General features: G+C 30.8%; 1 protein-coding gene across 1 annotated transcript in view; it reads left to right on the top strand.

The window, feature by feature from the left end:
- The window catches only part of LOC142330334 (ubiquitin carboxyl-terminal hydrolase 31-like), a 148,073-nt gene extending 126,885 nt beyond the window's left edge, over positions 1-21,188 (top strand). Inside the window, exons 4-11 of the mRNA XM_075375560.1 lie at positions 30-174; positions 4,779-5,090; positions 8,848-8,953; positions 10,699-10,871; positions 12,381-12,610; positions 15,478-15,702; positions 17,865-17,995; positions 19,186-21,188. Coding sequence (XP_075231675.1) covers positions 30-174; positions 4,779-5,090; positions 8,848-8,953; positions 10,699-10,871; positions 12,381-12,610; positions 15,478-15,702; positions 17,865-17,995; positions 19,186-19,410 — 1,547 coding nt within the window. The 3' untranslated portion in view covers positions 19,411-21,188. The remainder of the gene's footprint in view (positions 1-29; positions 175-4,778; positions 5,091-8,847; positions 8,954-10,698; positions 10,872-12,380; positions 12,611-15,477; positions 15,703-17,864; positions 17,996-19,185) is intronic.
- The last annotated feature ends 797 nt before the right edge of the window (positions 21,189-21,985 follow it).

The following is a 21,985-nucleotide window of genomic DNA, read 5'->3' as shown; positions in this document are numbered from 1 at the left end:
TCTTTTAAAAATAAATTTTGTATTTTCAGATAACCAGCCCATCAATGTGATTAAAGAAACTGAACCTATCTACTGCCTTGAACTTCCTCAACTAAAAGAAGCTTCACAAGATTCTGGGGAATATTTATTACTGTGTTGGGTCAATGTTCTTATTCTTGACGATCAGTGTGCAAGGTTAGATTTTTTTTTACATTTTCACATAAATTTTTTATCTTACAGGTACTAATAATTTGCCTTCAGTTGATATTAATTGTCATATTTTAGTTTTCCCTACCTTACACACAGAGTCATTGAAAAAGGTTTCAGCGATTTAAAAAAATTGTAACTCAGGAACTACTAAAGATAATCAAACAAGTATTTTTTTTTTAATTCACCAATTCAGTAAGTTTTTTTACATACCTTAGAATGTTTCAATATGAAGTCCATTGGTGGTCGCTCTGCAAACATCCAGTCGATAATCAACTTCTGACCAGGTCCGTTGGATCATCACAGGCATAACTATGGCAATAGCAGCAGTGATCCATTGTCTTAAATGTTGCACATCCCTGATTTTTTCATTGTAAACAATTTTTTTAACCCATAGAAAAAAGAAGTTAGGATGTCAAATCTGGGCTTCTTGGAGGCCAAAGCATACAACTGGCCCTACCAATGTAATGATTATGAAATCTTTCATTTAGAGTGTGTTGAAAGCCTAGGCTAAAGTGTGGGGGTGGGGGCACACCTTCTTGTTGAATTATTACAGCAACATTACTTTCTTGTTCATCGTGATATCCTAGGGTAAGACACCCTCCAACCACCCCATTCGTACCTAGCCCTAATGGGCTTTACTGGAGGTCATCTTTTAAACCTCAGCATATGACATCTCTCAGTCACCTCATCCCAGAATCCCACCAATGCAAATGACACAGTGTAACTATTACTAAAAAAAAAACAAAACGTATCTGTAGTGTCAAGCAAGACTGAAAACTATAGTTGTCGAAGGAACTGAATCGCCTACCTACCCAACTTTCTTATTCATCCTAATCCTGTAGGGGAAACATCCTCCATGTGGCAGTTTCAGAAACCACACCACCCCCTCCATACCTAGCTCTTATGGACTCTACTGAGGACATCTTCAAAACCTTGGCAAATGGCACCTCTCAGCCTTGTTCTTGCCTCAGTCAGGATGCCACCAATGCGAATGACATGTAGCATTCCCATCAGTGTACTACTATCATTAAGAACCACTCAAGAAAACAAAACAAAACACATCTGAACTAAGTTTCAAGCATGACTGCATAACAAAAATAAGAAACTGAAATTCACTACCTACCGAAAAGGTAAAGAATTGAGTTCAACACACAGTAACAAAGAATATGAGAAGAATAAACATAAACCATGAATACAAAACAACAAAAACGCAAAAAAACAGAAAGCGGGAAAGCCCAAGTGACACCCTATACCCCCTCAGCAATCTTTTCTTTCGCCAAATAATTTATGAATTTCTTCACTATGACCCCTTTGGCTCGGTTTCAGCAATTAACACGGTGATCTAACACCAATCCGACAAATAATCTTCGTGCCGATCAACTCATACTTGGAGCATTCATACAAAACATGATGAATGTCATCCAACTGTCTGCATTGCGGACACATTTCTGAGTCCACCAGGTCGAACTTCTACAGCCTGTCCCTAAAAGCGCTAAGCCCAGAAAGATATTGCATCACGTACTTGTTTGGGCTTACCCAAGAGGCGCTCTGCAAACTAACAACATCAATTTGGTCAACTTGTGGGAAAACATTCAGTTGTAGCATGTCTAAATAAAAATTTCCTGTTATAGTAGGCTCATGAAAAAAGAATGGCCAATCACATGATTGGACATCAAACCACACCATACGTTTATTTTTGGGGAATTTCTGACATACTTAATAATTTCATTGGGTTGCCGAGATCCCTATATCAATTATGTTAGTTGACACAACCACTGACATGGAAAGTCGCTTTCCGGAGATCATATTGAAACATTCTAAGATTGTAAAACTTTTTGAGTTGGTGAATTTTTAAAAAAAATACTAGTTTGATTAATTTTTAGTTTTTTTAAAAAATTAATTGCAATTTTTTTTAAATTGCTTTTTGATGATTCTGTATAATAAAGTTGTACATATTTAATAATTATAATATTAAAAAAAAAATACAAATACATTTAACTTAAAGAATATATAAATATGTTTGTATTTAAACAAAAGTGGATCGTACTATAATTAATGATTCATATTAATTACAAGAAAATTTCAAAGTATTATTTTCAACTTTTATTTATTTTCAATGCTTTATTTTTACTGGTATGTTTCTGTAGTACAATAACTAGGCCAGTAGAAGGTAAGTATATTGTATAATAGTTCCCTTTTGTAATTTTCCTTTGTCACTGTATTATGAACTGTGCAATTATCAGTCGTCTATTAATAACACTCTCTGACATTTGGGGATTGAACATTTCTCCTCTGCTTGTTAAGGTATGGATTTAAATACAGCAAAAATAGTTAGATTACAAGGATTGAAATCTAAATAACTCATAGTTTCCCAAAATATGATGATTTTCCCGTGGCTGGTCGTTATAAATTTTCTTATATCTATTTATGTCCCAGGACACCTTCATGTGGTTTAATTGGCTCTGGATTGTTTTGAGGGTAATGGTATCAATGTTTCATATTTATCAATGATTTGATTCAAGCTCTCGCCATTTCCTTTATAGGGTTGCATTTATTTTCTTGGCCTCGGTCAGTTGTTGAGACTTGCCTGCTAAATGCTTTTTTGTATTTTAAATGGTTTTGAACTGTGACCCAGATTGTGTCTTGTGGAATATCCTTCTAGATCTTACATTCAATATCTTACCTTAAATTCATTTACAAGTTTAGTTTTAAAAGTTTTATGTTTATAACCCATATAACAAAGTTACTGTTCATTAAACATAAAAAAAAGTGTTTACCCCAATTCATTGGTTTTCACCCCATATTTCTTAAAAGTTATTGCAGTTATTAATCTGGGACCTATTTTTATTTGATTTTTCACAACAAAGACCATAAGAAATCACTAATTTTGCCCCCTTAATTTTAACATCCAAAAAATTTCATTTCACTGGGGTAGTTGAAAGCTGTTTAGGACATATGTTTAAGTGAACGTTTTCCATTATTTTCAGGAGTAGAATACACAGTTTGTCTGAAAAGTTTCCAAACTAAATTAATAAAAATACAGATTTAAAGATAAATTAATTAACTCACATCAGCCCTCTACATAGAACCCTTCTCTAGCTATACACTATTTGCAGCGCTGATAGAGCTTGTCAAATGCTCTGGAGATCTCACTTTGTGGGATCTCCCTCAACTGCTCTGTGCAGACCCTTTAGATGACCGGAATATCATCAAAAAAGCATCCTTTTATCTTCAGCTTGAGTTTCAGGAACAGAAAATAGTCTGCTGGAGCCAAGTCAGGCGAATAGGGTGTGTGGGAGAAGATGGTGATATGATTTGCAGAGTAATGTGTTAAAACTGTTGCCATGTGTGCCGGGGTATTGTGCAAGAGAGTCCAACTGCCTGGATCCCAGTACTCAGGTCAGATTCGACGAATGCGATGCAACAGGCATTTCATTACTTCCAAATAGAATTTTTAATTCACAGTTTGACCAATTGGGACAAATTCATGGTGAATCAGGCCCTTTGAGTCAAAGAATGCAATCATTTTCACTCTTGATTTTTGCTGACTTTCACTGGTCTTTGTGCTCCAGGACCCAACCAAGCAGCGGATTGATGCTTCATTTGCAGATTATACATGAAATACCAGCTTTCATCCCCAGTTACAATTGTTTGTAAAAAATTTGGGTTGCTATCGGCAGTTTCAATGAAGTCAATGAAGAGTTCAATTAAGAGTACAAGAAAGACACACCTAGTTTTGTTTTTCAGTCAAAAAGTGTGAAATGAAACTAGAGCACTCCTTTCAATGGTTCATTTTTTCTGTTAGAATTGTACGTATTGCATCTTTACTGATTTTTAACTGTTCTCCTATGGTCCAAAGGATAAGATGAGGATGTTCGAGCACTTTCACAACGTTTTCATTGTTAACAGCTGTCGATGGCCTCCCACTTCGTTTCCCGCTTCCACCACATGTATGTTGTGTACGAGATGTGGCTTCATCACCAAATGTTTGCTTTATCCTAGAATAAGTTTCAATGAAAGATTTTTGAAGTTGGAGCACAAATTTTTATTGCACTTCTCTGTTCCATGTCACGATATCGCACAAGGTCACATGAACAGAACATTCATAACCGAATATAACTCAAGACTAGAGTGATGAAATTTTGAATACACACTCAGACATCGTACTACATAGCTCCTTGGTTGTTCAAGAGATGGCGCTGCTTGTATTGACTACAGAAATTTAATTCAGGAACTTTTCAGACCTACTGTGTAGGTTATGAAAGTCCTAGATACACTTGTATATATGAATACAGAGATATATTTATATAAGTTTGAATCTGCATTTGCCTTTCTAATTATTTTAATTCAATTTAATTTCTAATAAATTAATAGAATATAATAAATCTATGTAACTTAGTAAGTTATTGCAGTTATGATATGATATGATGTTCTTCCTGTTGATATTTCACAAGCTATCAAAGTTAATGACCATTTTAAATGCTTATTAATTTGAACGTGTTATTATTAATAAAGGAATACTCTACGATAATTTTTGGTTAATGTGCTAAATAATTATCATTAAATATGTTTTTTTTTTTACTTTACAGGTTTAACAGTCCATTTACTATGCAGGTATGTAGAGAGACATCATACATTGATCTGCAGAAATTGTTATTAAAAGAAATGGCTTGGACGCTCCATGATGACGTATTAACCACTGATCAAGATGTTCCATTGTTTAGAGCGAGAATTTGTGATGCTGGTGGCTTATCACAAGCTGATCATACATACCTTGATTCTGCTGTTGATCATCCTTTATATACTGAGGCTGTTGATCAGGCATTAGCGATGTGTGATGTAGCAGCTGGACAACCTCATCTGAAACTTATCCTTGAATGGGATCTTACCGCCAAAGAAAGGTATGTTTGTGACTTTGACTTTTTTTCTATTATCCTTTTCACTGTGAAAAATATTTAAAAAAATATTGTCTAATATGGAAAGTATTCCTAATTTCAAATCTCATTAAAAGATTTTGTTATATATTATTATATGTTTTCTGTTTTATGAAAGGTTATTTTTAAGTATTATTAGTAAGATTATGCTAGTATTATTTTTAAGTATGATTACAATCCTCTTGTGCTTGGATAAATTTGGTTCTTTGGTCTGACAACCAGAAGCCTTATAATTATTACACGAATGTTGGCCATAAGTTCTTGGAGTAAAAAGTGATTTAATTGGTTGCGTGGTTGAAAAGAGGATTCCCAAACACGTAAGGCCAGTATATTGTACAAATATTCTGTTTTCTTTTGTTGCCACTTGATGTGTTGTCCCCTTTATTCAAAACAAAACCACTAAACATTATTTTTGGAGAAGATTATTATTGGTTTGTTGACACTATAAGTGATGCTATAATTTTCTCCGTGTTTTTTTTTTTAAATTTTAATTTTTCTGCTTAATTATCAAGAATTAAAAATTGACAAGAAAACATTTTTAAAGATTGTTAATAACAATAAAAATTCAAAACTGAATGCACATTTATATTTATAAGGAATCATCACTGTATACAGGGGAATTCACCTGGTTAGTCTAGTAGTGAACTCATCATCACAAATCAGCTGATTTTAAAGGTTCAAATCCTAGTAAAGTCAGTTACTTTTATCCAGATTTGAATACTAGATATCAGTGTGAATACTGAATACCAGTGTTCTTTGGTGGTTGGGTTTCAATTAACCACTCATATCATGAATGGTCGACCTAAGACTGTACAAGAGTACACTTCATTTACATTCATACATATCATCCTCATTCATTCTCTGAAGTAATACCTTACAGTGGTTCTGGAGGCTAAATAGAAAAAAGATACAGGGGAATTAGCAGATGTAAAAATAACATAACATTATAAGTGTAAAAGAAATATTAACTATTAATAAACAAATAGCAATATAGTTTTGTTGTATGATGATTTTTGTATGTAATGAATTGTAATTTATTTTACCAAAAGTCAATTTTCCAATTATTAATATGAAAACTCTGAATGAATAAATAAATAGAATTACAAAGTTTTTATATTACTCGCTTAATTCATCTTAATTCACTGTTGTGCTTCTACGGTTACATACTTTCAGCAACATCTAACGATTGAATAATTACACATTTTTCCAATAAATTTTTTACTGTATTAAATCAATTTAGTTTTCAACTAACAGGTTCAGAGAGTTCTGGGTATTAGATTTAAAAAATATTTTGTCTTTGAAAATACAGAATAAAAAATTGTATGGCTCAAATCTCATCATAGTGTCCATTTAATTTTTATTGTTCTTCGGTGTTGTATCTACTCATCTCGATTCCCCCCCGAGGGGAGAAGATCCCACCTCGTAGCGTGTCCGGTCGCTACACCACCCCCTCCGTTCCTAACCAGTAGTTGCTTTAACGAAGGACATCTTCTCGCCCTCAATCTGATTGCGCACCACAGCTTTCAGTCCAGGCCCCGCAGAGATGCCACCGATGCAGATGCCCCGAGGAACATCTGCATTGGTAAAGTTCACCCCGAGATAGTTTTTCGTGTTTATGCCTTCAGAATGAAGACAACGGACACCTGCAGCTACCACGTCACCCTCAGGAACTAAGCTAGAAGCCTAACCGCGGAACGAAGACCCCGCGCCTAGACCTAACTATTAAAGAGCCAATTACTGAATGTCTCAGATCCGTACTAATAGCCTCAACAACAAACTTTCCCACTAAAGTTTCATACATCGAAATTTAGACCTAGTTCCCTTAAGAACCCCGCTTAATACTCAAAATGAGTTTCTATCTGACTCCGCTCCGGTCCGCCCGGGAGAGGAGAATACTCCCGCACAGCGCCATCATGGAGTCCCGCGTGACATTCACCATCTTTCGCAGATCGCCGTCAAGACTCCCCCGCATAACAAAACAGTACCCAGAGAAGCCCCGCCGACAGTGTCATTAGCTCATAAGCGCCCCCGTCAGAGCGCATGTATCTACTCAGAAGAAATTAGATTGAGGCAGTCTCTAATTATAAAGACTAGTAAGGAGGTGATTATAACATCTCTTGCTGCCCATTGTTAAGGACAGCCGGTGTCAAATACAAGGATATTTGATAACTTGGGATTAACAATGTATAACATCTTATAGATTATCTGTACATTTCCTTTGAAGAGATCAGGTTCCAACACTTCTTTTTGTTTTTTTTTTTAATATTAGACCAAAATGAACTTTAAATACATTAAGTTTCTTCACCAAAATTACATAAAGTTTTCATCAGACTGATTATAAAGAAAATACAATTATGATGGTTTAATAGGTTATTCAGTTTAACTAATGCTTCATTAGACTATCACTGAGCTAAAGAAATGAAGATCTATTTCACAATGAATAATTAATTCCTCACAAATTATCACCTATTTATCACCTTATTTCAGGATCATCTACATTAAATGTATGAATTAATCTTGGTTTAGTCCGATATATATATATATATATATATATGGTATGCAATCCTGAAAATCTTATACCAGCTGAAATTTCCTGTTACCTAAAACTTGACAAGTTTGCAAAGTCTTTTTAGCTGATCTCTGTCTATTTTGTTGTTTATTATGATGGTTTTGTTTTGTACTTTGTGTTATTGTATCATAATCTTTTATTATTTCATTTATTTTTAAAATTTTTTTGTATATTTTGGTAGATCATAAAATTGAAGAATTTTTAATTCACTTTAAAAAAAACCTGTTGAAGGTTTGCACAATTTTAAAATGTAAGTGGTTATATTTATGTTTTGTTACATATTTAAATTTTATAATGAGTGTAGCTGCTGAAAATAATCAGGAAAATTACAAAATTCTTATTTACACAGAATAAAAAATCCTTTCTTGCATTCAGCACATTTGTATATTAAATCACAGTAGAATATTTAACTAAGATTTTTAATTATATTTACTCATAGAAAACAGTAAGTCATTTATAACTTGTTTCTTTATATCCTTAAATATTTTAAATTATATTTTTTTATTATAAAAAGTGTGCTCAGTTTAGTTTGGTAAGTTTAGTACGTAAATAGTTTTACGTCATTTGTCCATGTAATCAATTTTGATGTTTAATAAATGCTTCATTTCTGTAATACTATTGAATTGATTAAATAAATAATAAAACAAACAAGTAGTTATATTTATTTTATACAAAATCTATAAGAAGTAATAAACTAGCTAAGGCATGTGAAATGTTTTTGGTTTGCATCCAAATATTTTATAAAGGAACTTCATCTAATAATTTTCTGTGTGATGCACTAATGCTTTGAATATCTTTTTCTGTTTCATTTATCATTTTCAATTTGATATCATGAATTTCACCATATATGATTCAAAGTCTTTGTGTTCATAAATACTTATAAATGATTTGCGTTCTACTCATCAAATAGATAACATATTGAAAGGTAATGACAGAACTAAACTCTATAAACTTTCATGCACTAAACTATATTCATTTGGAACCTTAATTAATGGATTACTTTTATTGTCAGTTAAACTGTATTATCTTAATTAATGATTATATCCATTGCAGTTTTGATTATTGTTTTTAGAATGTAGATAATTTTTTATAGGATATGCCATATATTTATGACTGCCGATTTAGAAATTATCTTGTCTTGTAATATTTTTTCAGTACTATTGCTGATGATAATGATATTATTGAAGAACATGCTAGTGTGAAACAGCTAAAATCAAGTGCAGATCAAGGTGGATCTGTTAGCCTTGAAGAATGTTTTGAGGTAAAATATTTAACAGTTGTACTACTTTTTTCTTTTTGGAAATAATATTTATGATTTGTTTTTTTATGTTTGTTTATGCATAATCAATTTTAGTAATCTTCAGTTGGGTTTTACATTACATAAATATTTTGTTTTAACAGTATAGACCTTTATCAGCAAAAATCATGTAAAAATGTTTGCTAATTTAATGGAAGAGTTACCAGTGTAATGAAAAACTGTGAAATTAATTATTTATAATTAAGTTGGAATAATAATTCTTTTAGTATTAAGTTATACTGGATAGCAATGAAATACATTACCCACTACTGTAGTTTATTCTGTATACAGTCCACTTTGCTGATGACACTAATAGGAATCAAAGCTATAAATTATGTGCATTATAACTGGTGTTGGAATTAACTACTTTAAAAATTATACTGTATTTTTTCAATAAGTAATGTTTATTTTATAAATTACTATATATTATGAAAGAAACTTATTTTTGAAAATTTTTTGTTAAAGTAATTGTGTAGACTAGATTTTTACTTCTTATACATTTCAATGATTAAAAATCCACTACAAGCACCAGTCAGAATTGCTTTCTCTGAGATAAGTATTGCTCAGTATACAACAAATCCTTATAAAAAACAGATTGCTTACCTATAGGATTGGATATTGTTTGCGTTTTGGTGTAGGCTTAACATCTGGTGTGTATTGGTATAGTATGCCTCATGAAAAGGGCAATGGTAAACAACCTGACTCCTTAATTTCCTCAATACCAATTAAATCAAATGTTAATTTACTCACAATTAACTCTTAAAATCTCTGACTTAATTTCCTGAGTTGTAAGCTTGCCATGAAACTTGTTCTTGAGCATGTAACAAAGAAACATTCATTAAAAAATGTACTAATAATTTTATCTGATGTGGTTATCTTGTAATGCTTTATGATCAGATTGGATACTTTCATTTACTACCCTTAGAAAGCTTGAACTTGTTCTTGGTGAAACTATAATTTCTGTAGTAAAAGCAATTTTTGTTGCATGTATTTAAGGTGTTCATTTGAGAAATTTTGATCAGTGATTTCCCAATCATGGTAAAAATTTCCAGATTTTCTAAGTTTTAAAAATGTATTGGATGGATAGCTTAGAAGATGCTGTAAAGTATTCTCAGAGTGTGCTCATTTGTTTCACACCGTTAGGAACTGTTCTTTCCCATTGTTCATTGCCTTTTTGTTTATAGTTGATACCTTTCCTTTTCCCTGTCTTTTGATCCTGCATTTGTAGATCATATCCCATACCTCCAGATTGAGGCTAAGCTCTCTAAAGCAAGAGCAGTCATCCTTGGTTTCATGTGGCAGGTCAAGTCTACAACTGCTTGTAGACTTGTTGGGGTTTTGGACTTTGTAGCTACTCTGTATTTCTAATGGCTAAAGTAGTAATTGAATAATCCCACATTTCTTATTCCTACCTAAAATATAAATTAGTATGTTTTTACAATATTGCAGTTAATTCTTTAAACTTGATAATACACTGCCATACAAATTTGTTTTTCTCATAACCAAAATATTTTATCTTAATTATAAGTGGATTTTTAATTTTAATAATGTTGTCTTATATGCAATTTTTTAAGGAATATTAAGTCTAAATGAAAAACTTCATTATTACAATAGTTTTGTTCTACTACTTACATACATAGTAGTTGCTTTTGTTATTTTTGTAAACGGGAAAGATAAAATAATAAAAATATTAATTATTATTATTTCAGTTGTATACTAGAGCAGAAGTATTGGGTGCTGATGATGCATGGCATTGCCCTAACTGTAACTTAAAACAAGAAGTAGTCAAGAAATTAGGATTATGGTCGTTACCAGATATACTTGTAATTCATTTGAAACGATTTAGACATTCTACAATATCAAAAATTCAAGCACCTCCAAGGTATTTATATTTAGATTTGATTTTTTTTCTTCAGAATTAAAATTATCAATTAAGTTATCAGATAACATTACTGTCTGTTGTAATGTCAATTTTTTACTAGTATAAATATAAATTTTATTGAAAAAATTACCTAAAAGTAATTGCAGAAGCTACATAAAGGTGCACTAGAATATCAGGTAATGTATAAAAAATGCTAAATACATCTCATTCTCTTACTGCAATGTCTCCAGAAGCTAATAATTGTGATAATGAATATGTATGAAATACATATATCTTTCAATATATGTTTTCTGCAGCGTGGCTGTCACTCTTTCATGTATGTGCACTGAGTAACTACATCTGTTGGCTTAATAAGACACTATTACGTGATTATTACTCTTTGTTAATAATTTCTTGTGTGTCTTTAAAATGCCTATAACTACTGACAGTGCTGCCAATTGTGAAATGTGCGCTGTAATTAGTTTCTTAAATGCAAGAAGTATGAAAGTGGCTGAAATTCATCGAGATATTAGTGAAGTGTACAGGGATAAGCTATGCCCTATGGAATGTTAAGGAAATGGGTTAAGGCATTTAAAGAGGGCTGTTTTTTTAACAAATGTACATGGCACAGAATGTGCGATAATCTGTCATTACTGATGACCTGGTGCAGAGAGTTAGTGAAAAACTTTGTGAGCATAGATGGTATACGATTTCATCATTATGTAATGAAATTCCTTTAATTTTATGTAATGTTTTGTGTGAAATTGTGTCTGTACACTTAAATAATCAGAATTTGTGCTCACACTGGATACCAAAAATGCTGACCAAGTTGCACAAAAACAAATGTTTACTCATTGCTTTGAATTTTTTGAGATTCAGCAATGAAGGCGATCTGTTTTTAAGCCGAATTATTTCTGTTGATGAGGCGGGTGTCTCACATTACACTGGAATCAAAACCAACTGTCCATGGAATGGAGATAAACATAGTTGTGGTACCTTGACTAAACTGCATCCCGCAATCAAAAACAGAAGATGTGGCATACTCAGTACGGGAATCGTGCTGCTTCATTAAAATGCTCAGCCGCATGTGGTTCATTGCACTCATGTCATTTGGTCGGGACAAATTGATCACCCATCGTGTAGTCCTGATCTGGTTCCAGTGACTATCACTTTTTCCTGCATTTAAAGCAGCACCTCAATTGTCAGCGCCTTGACAACAATGATAACATCAAATCTGCATCAATGGCTGTCCCCTCAGGCTTTCTGTAAAGCTGGACTGCAGAAACTAATCACACGATACAACACACTTCTTGTTGTAGGTGGAAATTATATAGAATTGTAGATTAAGATCAAGGCTTTCAAGTGAATATAAATATTTTCAAAAAAAAATTTCTTTTTTTTTTAAAGAAAAACGATTTATCTGTAAAGTATCATATCTATAATCATTTATTTCTCTCTTTTGTTGTTTCCTGATCGTAATTTGTAAATCAGTATCAGTGGTTTTAAGTCTAAAGTATCATTAACTTACAGGTCACCTGTTAAACTGACAACCTTAGTCGATTTTCCTCAGTATGGATTTGATATGTCACCGCACTTATCACCTGGTGCCAGTCAAGCAGAAACTCCTGGTTTACTTTGGTCTCCATGGAGACGACCCAGATCGCCACCAAGACCTCCACCTCATGCTGATGAATATACTTATGATCTGTATGCTGTGTGTAATCATCATGGTCAGGATCTTCAAGGTGGACACTATACTGGTTGGTATTTTATATATCATTCAGTTCTAAAATTTAATATTTTCAGTGTTAGGTGGATTTTTATGGTACATCAATACATATTTAATTTGCACATTTTAATAAAAAATAAAAGTAACCAGCAAATGGCAACCAATTTATATATCACTTGTAAAAAAAACCAAAACAATAGAACTATTTTCATTTATGCAGCATAATATTTTGCTCTTTAAGAAAGCAGTCATTTAATATTTTTAGTAAATTTAAAGCCGTTGAAATATAATTAAGTGTGTGATGTAATATTTTAAAATAGTTTTATATTTTTTTAACTGACTTCAAAAGCGGAGATTATCAATTCGACAATTTTTTTTAATGTTACACAATATCTTCGACATTAGTTAATTGATTTTGATCATTTTTAACCAAATCCGATTATTATCTCGGGAAAAATATATATAAAAAAAAAAAGAAAAAAGGCTTTTCACCAATAATTTATAAAAATGGACTTAACAAGTAACAAATAATAATATTTTTATTTTTTAACCATAGTAAAAGTATTTACCACAAATAAATATTTTTGGAAAATGAAGCAACTATTAACTGTACAGCCAGACGCTGATTATGATCAAATACAAATGAAAATCCCTCACTTTACATTATATCAAAACTAACAACTAGCATTATCTGTCATTGTTAGAATATTACTAATAAAATATATATATATATGTAAAACAACAGATTATTATGACAGAGAATGAATTAAAACCAGACAAAAAGTTGATGTTGGAATATTCTGACAAAGGCCCGAATCATACACATTGGTCATGTCGGAATATTCCGTCAAGACTAGTGTGGTGTTAAATGTAATATATATATTCTCGCCAAATGGCTTCAGCGGCACGTGGTACTCACTAACCTTATGGTAGCCCTGAGAAGGGCTGTTGTTGTCGAACGGCTTTGATGGCTCATAATTCATAACCTTGTGGTAGCTCTGAAAAGTGAAAAGGGCCGTTTTTTGTGTTAGCTCTGAGAAGAGCTGTTGGGTCCAGAAGCTGGTCTACCAGTGAAATCAGGGAGTTGCGGCTCATCCATTGAAGTCAGACCGCGCTTTATATATATATATATATATACACAAGGGTTATTTTTTTTTCAAGGTCCGATCAATCACGAAATTAAAACCACAGTGAAAATAAAAAAATTTTTATTTGTAACAAGTACTTACATAGTTAACACTATTTCTCTACATAGTCACCACTTCGATTTAGACATTTGTGCTCTGACAAATGTCTAAATCGCTAAATACCCTTGTCATAGAACGGAGACACCTGTGTTTTCAGCCATGTTTCTACGCTGGTCTGCAGCTCGATGTCTGTGCCAAAATGTTGTCCTCCTAGCCAGCGTTTCATGTGAGCAAAGATGTGAAAATCGGATGGAGCCAAGTCTGGGCTATATGGTGGGTGATCAAACACTTCCCAACGAAAACACTAAAGGAGCTTCTTTGTTATAGCTGGAGTGTGCGGCTGAGCATTGTCATGGAGAAAGACAATGCCTGATGACAACATTCCTCTCCGCTTATTCTGAATTGCCCTTCGTAGACATTGAAGAGTCACGTAGTATGAGGCAGCAGTGATGGTCGTGCCACGTTCCATGAATTCTACCAAGAGAACAACATTCCATTCCCAGAACACAGTAGCCATACACACTTTCTGTTTAAGAAGGTTCGCTTGAACGTCTTTGGTTTACTGGGAGAATGAGAATGCATCCACTGTTTGGATTGTTCTTTTGTTTCTTCAGTTTCAAAATGGACCCATGTCTCGTCCCCTGTGACAATTTTATTCAAAAATCTTCTTCATTGTGGTAGCGCTGGAGAAACGTTAGGGAGGCATCCATTCTCATTGTTTTGTGATGGTCAGACAGCATCTGGGGAACCCATCTCGCACACAGTTTGCGGTACTGAAGTCTCTCACTCACAATGGTGTAGAGAGCTGACCTTGAAATTTCAGGAAACGAATCACTCAATACAGAAATTGTAAACCGACGATTTTCTCGAATTGCCTCATCCACTCGCTCAACGAGATCATCGATTGACACTCGCTTCCTTCCCTGACCGTCTGCATCATGAACATCTGCATGTCTTATTTCACAACCGATCGGACCTTGAAAAAAATAACCCTCGTACTAGGTGTATGTATAGGTACTAGATGCCACTAAAAATTGTGAAATAAAATAATTTAAAAAATAAAACCAGACATTAAAAAAAAGTTCTACTAAAATGTTTACAAGTAATTATATTTTCATTTTTTAAGTAAAAGTATTTACAACAAATAATTATTCTTGAAGTTGGTACCAGCCAACACAGATTAAACATAATTTACATAAAGTTAGTACCTCAACCGACCACTAGGCAGCTAAATGGGATCTCAACAAAATATTAGAGGTAGCATCTCATGATCATACCTCATCTTGAGTTGGCTTAGGCATATACTTTGTGATAATATTTGTACCTAAGCATTTATAAAGTTTCTTTATATTGTTTTTTGCATCTCACATTGTATTGTTGTATTATATTTTTGTAGATCTCATTTTATAGTAGTAAAACTTCTATTACCAATTTTGCATTGTTTGAAGTAAGATTTATATTGAATAGATCATATTTTTTTTTTTGTTTAATGTGTGTTGGCTGACACTGACTTCAAGAATAGTTATTTGTTGTAAATATTTTTACTTAATAAAAAAAAAATATAATTATTTGTGACAATTTAGTACTATTATTTTTGGAGTCGGGTTTTATTTTTATTTATTAAATTATTTTATTAATTATAATTAATCTTAATTTTAATCGCCTGAATTATTCTGTATGTAATTTTTTTATTTTTCATTACTGTTTGTAGCGTATTGTAGGAACCCTTACGATGCACAGTGGTATTGTTTTGATGATACTAAAGTTTTACCAATATCGGAATCGAGTCTAGTTACTGCTGCGGCCTATATTCTTTTTTACCAAAGACGTGGTCTTCTTTCCCCATCATCATCATCATCATCTTGCTCAGGTCCTGAACATTGGGCAGCACGGCTTGTACCACCTATTGATGATTATTCAGATAATAATAAAAAAGGTATTCATAATTATAATAATATTTTCCTTATCTTTTTATTCTGCAATAGATATAAATGAATTTAATGAAATTATTTTTTACAATGTTTAGGTTATTACCACAAACCCACTGGGTTGGTCTAGGTGAAAACTCATCTTCACAAATCAGCTGATTTCGAAGTCGAGTTTTAGCTTATTTTTATATAGATTTGAATAATTATAATACTGGGTTGGTCTAGGTGAAAACTCATCTTCACAAATCAGCTCATTTCGAAGTTGAGTTTTAGCTTACTTTTATATAGATTTGAATAATTATAATAAATTATATTATAATTCATGGATACTGGTGTTCTTTGATGGTTGGGTTTCAATTAACCACACATCTCAGAAATGATCAACCTTAGACTGTAAAAGACTACACTTCACTTACACACTCATACATATCATCCTCTGAAGTAATACCTGATTGATGGTGATTTCCGAAGGCTAAACAGCAAAAAAAGGAAGGTTATTACCACAATAATTGTTTTCGTGCAGTATTTTATTCTGCTTTGAACTGATGTATTCACGATAATTACAATATAAGAAATTAGATAATAATTAAATAAATTTGTAATCCCTGATAGATAATAAATAAATTCACCTAACCACAGTCATGATTGCTGCTTTAAATGTAAGGTCTTTTCTTACACCAAATAATCTATAGCATATTGTAATTGGTGATTTCTAAGTTTATAAGAAAAAGAGAAGACTATTAAGTATATTTATGTCAATTTGTTATGAAAACGATTCAGTTTTGTTTCCATTTCTTTTTTACCTATTATCTGAAAGAGAAGAAACCCTCTATGGTATGGTAATGTTGGCATAAATATTGCATAAATCGTCGTTTCACAGCTTTTCTTTTTTTTACTACATACAACTTACACCTGTTCAATACTTCAGTTTCTTTATTATACATTCTTCTACTTTCTTTACTTCTGGTGTTTAATTATTTATTTGAATTATTTTTTGTTACTACAATACTTACTATTTGATAAACATCTCTTTAATTACAGTAATTTTATTTGGTTTAGCCCCGTGTGTTGAGAATGATTTTCAAAAATTCTTTTTGTGTTCTGGATTTTGTATTTATTGTTTTTAATTTTTTTTAATCTGGAAATTCGTTTTATGGGTTGTGTAGCTCATCAGTATCTTTGTGTTAATTAATATTTTTTGTTGTTTTATTTTGTCTGTGTGGGTTTTTTACTAGGATTTATCCAAATGATTTATTTTGGAAATATTATTTAATTATTTAGGTTTTTCATATAAAACAAAAAAGAAAACAGTAGCTAGTGAGTTTAAGGAAAGAATGAGTGCTAAACTTCAACTGGTTGTTTCTGTTAATACTGATTAAAAAATTTCCTGTCCTTTATGTACTTGTACGGATGTGCCTGTATTTTAGGACCCTGATCTTTTATAATATTTAAGCAACTACTAACAGAAATCTTCCATTTTCATGTTGGTATTTGTACTGGATAGGATCCAAGACTTGAAACTTATTTCTAAAATTAGGAAAATGTTCTTGCTCTTTGGCTATTATCGCCTCAAAAGTAGCACTTTGTACAGCGATCCACTGAGCATAATGTCTGTGCAGTGCTTGTAGTACTTTCTTGAACTTTCTTACATTGATCATCATCTGCAGTTTGTGCTGAATATTCTTCGTCCTTCCAAAATAACAACCCTTCAGTTTTAATAGTTAGGATTTTTTCTTGGGTAAGAGATAGAAGTCATGGATAAATTAATCCAGCAAGTACAAGGGTCCTACCAAAAAAAAAGCCCCCTTCAGTTTTAATAGTTAGGATTTTTTCTTGGGTAAAAGATAGAAGTCATGGATAAATTAATCCAGCAAGTACAAGGGTAAGGGAACAAACTTGAATATTTGAGTGCAGTATAACCAGATTTGTTGCCATGATGATGAATGAGTTCATATAATTTTAATCTGATTTCTTCTTTACATATTTGTTAATGTTATGGGTTTCCATTTATATTTTACAGTCAGATCCTAAGGATGGATTCAAAACCATTTAAATGTCATGAAAATAATGAAAGGGTATCCATTCTTCGATCAGTTGTCATTTTACTTCACATAAAGTGCATAAAGTATTGTTTAGTTAAGGATAGAATTAAATTGTTATGTTACGTAAGTTTCAGATACTAATGCACAAAATGAGGAAGAAAAAATCAATAGAAATTCTAGAGTTTATGCAACATTGCAACCGTCAACCAAACGACCTGTTATTTTAGAAACTGATAAGATTCAAATTGATGTGAAGACTGTAAGTATTATCATTATTATTTATATTTTTTTTTAATTTATTTCTTATTCAACAGTCTTGGAAAATTGTTTCATATATTGAAAAAAGAATAAAAGTCCTCTATAGTACTCTTCACTAAAGAAAGTAAAAGCCTGTATTTAAAGAATTATATTTTGAAGAAATTGTTTTATTTCACATTAATAATTCTCCTTCTTATGAGTTCCAGTTTATTTGAAAAGAAACTCACTTTGAAAATATTTACATAGAAATTACTTCATTTTTGTCTATTTTTTGAGTAGTTTTGAGAGAATATCATGTTTATTACAACTCTGTACAAGTTTTCTACATTTTTAAAATTTATATAGTTGTTTTCTAAACTGTCATTTTTTCCATGGCAATCTTGATTTAAAATTGTTTTAATTCTTGACTCAACAACTTAGTAATACATATTACATATCACTTGATGTGAAGAATTGAGTTTTTTATTCCACATTAAATATCGTTTTCTTCTGTATTGTTCCTTAGAATTTCTGGTATTAATGTAGTAGGCGATTACCGTTGTAGTTAGTTCTTAGATGGTACCGCTGAAATGCTATATTGAAATAAGAAAATAAATAAATAAACTTATAAATATAATGTAACCTATAAATGTAACTTATAAATATAGTTCTCTTAAAACTGGTAGCAAACTCTGGTTACTGTATTATTCTCGGAGAAGAATACATATGCTTCACAGTACGCCAGAGTAAAACAGTTGATAAATACAATCCCTATATAGCACACTTACATGAAATGATTACTCTTTCCTAACAGTTTCTCACATATTTTAAATGTCTTTTTTCCATCTATAGTTAAAACACACTGCAATGTCTTCACTGATTGTTGAAACAGATTTTTTTTTAAATGGCCACCATAAATGTTCTTTGAAACAAATTTTTTAATACTTAATAAAAGATAGAAATCTTATTTTAATAAGTTTAAAACTGGGCTTCAGTATTTGGAGCTCCCTATTAAGTTAGATCAACAACTTATTTTTTTCATACTTCTTGATACATTATAACTTAATTTGTTAATAATCTTATAGACATCATTTATGAAGTTATAAGAACTGCAGCTCTCATAGTATGTTTATTCATAACCTTAATTACAAACTATGTTTGTGTTTAATATTAATAGATGGATGTAATTTAAAAACATATTTTTTTTATCAGAGTACAGCCATAAAAGAGGTAAATGATAGGTGTAAACCTGAAGAAGGAAATGCTGAAGAAGAAAAAAACCAAATAGAATTACAAAAGCAAGAAGTAGAAAAGAGTGAAAAAGAATGTGTTGAAGGAAATGAAGTTAGTATTGTACCTGTTGGACATCTTGTTGATATTGGTGAACCTGATAATGATGAAGATATACATCATGAATTATCAGAATCCTGTGTTTGACATGACTCATCATCTTTGAATATTGAAAATAATTATATATCATGTGATACCAGAAATATGTCATCTAATACCATTTGTATTACTATCAAAGAAATTGTAGTTTGAGTTTCCATGTTATTTTTAAAAAATGTATTTTTTTTATAATTATACTTGCTACATTTAATACATAATGCACATAAAAGTTTTAATTACAAAAATATGTCTCATTATATTTTTTATTATATACTATAGTGTTTATTACTTTGAATTAATAATTAGTCAGTTTTGTACATTTATGTCAATATTTGTAATGTTTTTTGATAAAGAAGGAGATTTTCTATTTATATCTCTGTTAAAAGGTTACCATTAATAATGGAATAACTGGATGTTACTATTAGATAATGAATTTAATTGTGCTGATGTTTTGTTCGTTTATTTGTTAAGGTATATTTCAGTTAAATCATTATTGGTAGTTATGATATATATTTATATTAAAAAAAAATAAAAGTCTTAGAAAATATCTACAGATTTATTTTTTTGTATAGTATGTTGTATAATTAACGAAAGTGTAAGGTTTATTTTTATGGAAAAATTTAGAGTAACAGTTTTAAGTTAATTATGTCATTTCCCTATCATCATGTATGTAGATGAATTATTTTAACTGTGTAGAGTAGCCTGCATGCATTTCATGAGCTGCTCTAAAACGTTTACATACTTCTGTACTTCAGTTAAGTAATAATTATTATTCTATTTTAAAATATTTGAACAACTAATTACTGTCACTATATCAACTGTGATAATATTACTATATTAATTCACAATTTAGAAACTTATCTTAAAAGTTCCTTTTGTATTTATATCATCAGCACATCATTGAGAGTTTCTTTTTCCTGAAATGAGTTATTAAAAAAAAAAGTTAATCTTTTTCATTACTTTTTGTATAACCAAATCATCTATGTTGAAAAATCCTCATAATTAAAATTGTTAGAGGATTTCCATCAGTTTTCTCATTTATAATTAGATGATCGTTATTAATCTAATAAGCAACTTTTTTTTCATGTGGCTTTTCTTTTTATGCAGTCTGTGACATATCCTTTGTTTGAACATGCAATGGATAGATTTCCTTCAGTTGGTTCATCAATATCGGTTCTTTTATTGGTATGATAGTTATCCGAAGTTTAAAAGTGAGAATGGAATACATCATTTGAATCGGTTAACTTGACTATCTTGAAATTAAGACATTGTCAGTTAGATTCACAAGAAAATAACTACTACACTACATCAGCATTCATAGTTTATATTTTTCTGTAAATTTACATCACTTGATTTTCGTATAGAGAATATTTTTCTGAAGGGTATTAAATTATTTATATACTAATTTAATTTTAAAGAGTGAATATTTGTGATTCCTTGTCAAGTAGCAAAACAAGATTCAGTACAATTTCGTTATTTTTATTGATATTTATCTGTTATTAATTTAAAACATTTTAGAAAATGAAGAATTTATAACATGCCCATATGTTTGTATGATTTTGTATATTACTTAGATGTAATTTATATGATTTTTATGGCATATATATGGTAGCAGATGTACAAAGGACTACTGAATTAACTTAGTTTTTTCAATTTTAGTTTTATTTTTTATTTATTAGTAATATTAATTTATATTTCTGGATGTTCAAGTATTTAATTTTTGTATAAAAGCTTTTTTTGTTTTATTAACATTGTTTTGAATAGTACCATCGTAAGTAATGATTTTTTTATATAATTAATTTTGTATTGCATTTCTGAGAAATGATTATAAATTATTGATGCACTGTTGTCTGCATCCATTTTAACATTAGCTATGGCAGCTTGCTTTATCATGTTTTTTATTAAACATACTTAATCTCATTAATTTTATTCTGTAAATTATATCATTTTTAAATATATGTTGTCATATTTTAAAAGATGTATGGCAATATTTTATTAATTTTCTTTTAATGTTTGTTTGTATTTATTTTTCTAAAATGATTATACCCTGTTCTGTTCATTAATTATTAATATATTTATATAATAGTAAACGTTATTAAAATAGTTAATAAAAATTTATTTTTATCTAATAGTTTTAGTTGATAATGGTTTTTATTTTATTTTTTTTTAATCTTGTACTGCACTGATATAAGCAATATTATTTAAGAAACACAGAAAATATCAGAAATTGTGTTTCTGATCTGTAATTATTTTTCACATTCTTTAATGTGTAATTCAATCGATTAAATAATTAAATTTTTTATATCAGATACATATAGATTATTATGATAATTTAAAATTCACAATTTCTTTTCACTCACATTATTTCTACCCTTTGCACTCGTATGTTTTTTTGTCAGAAATAGTAACTGAATACATTATTTTAAATTCTGTTTCATAAGAAATGAACATTACCAGTTACAAAATTAATACATTGATATGATAGTTTATCTTACAGATTACTTTCCTGAGTCTGAATTTCAGTGTTTTACTTATCTTCAGGGTGGAGTATTTCTTGAAACACTCCTGGATGCAGTCTTGGCTTCTTGGTACATGTCCTGCAATAAAACACATTTTCCTTTCT

Source organism: Lycorma delicatula, chromosome 9 (assembly GCF_047948215.1).
Source record: "Lycorma delicatula isolate Av1 chromosome 9, ASM4794821v1, whole genome shotgun sequence".
Lineage (NCBI taxonomy): Eukaryota > Metazoa > Arthropoda > Insecta > Hemiptera > Fulgoridae > Lycorma > Lycorma delicatula.
Note: the sequence above shows the minus strand (reverse complement) of the source record. Positions and strands in the feature narration are given on the sequence as shown.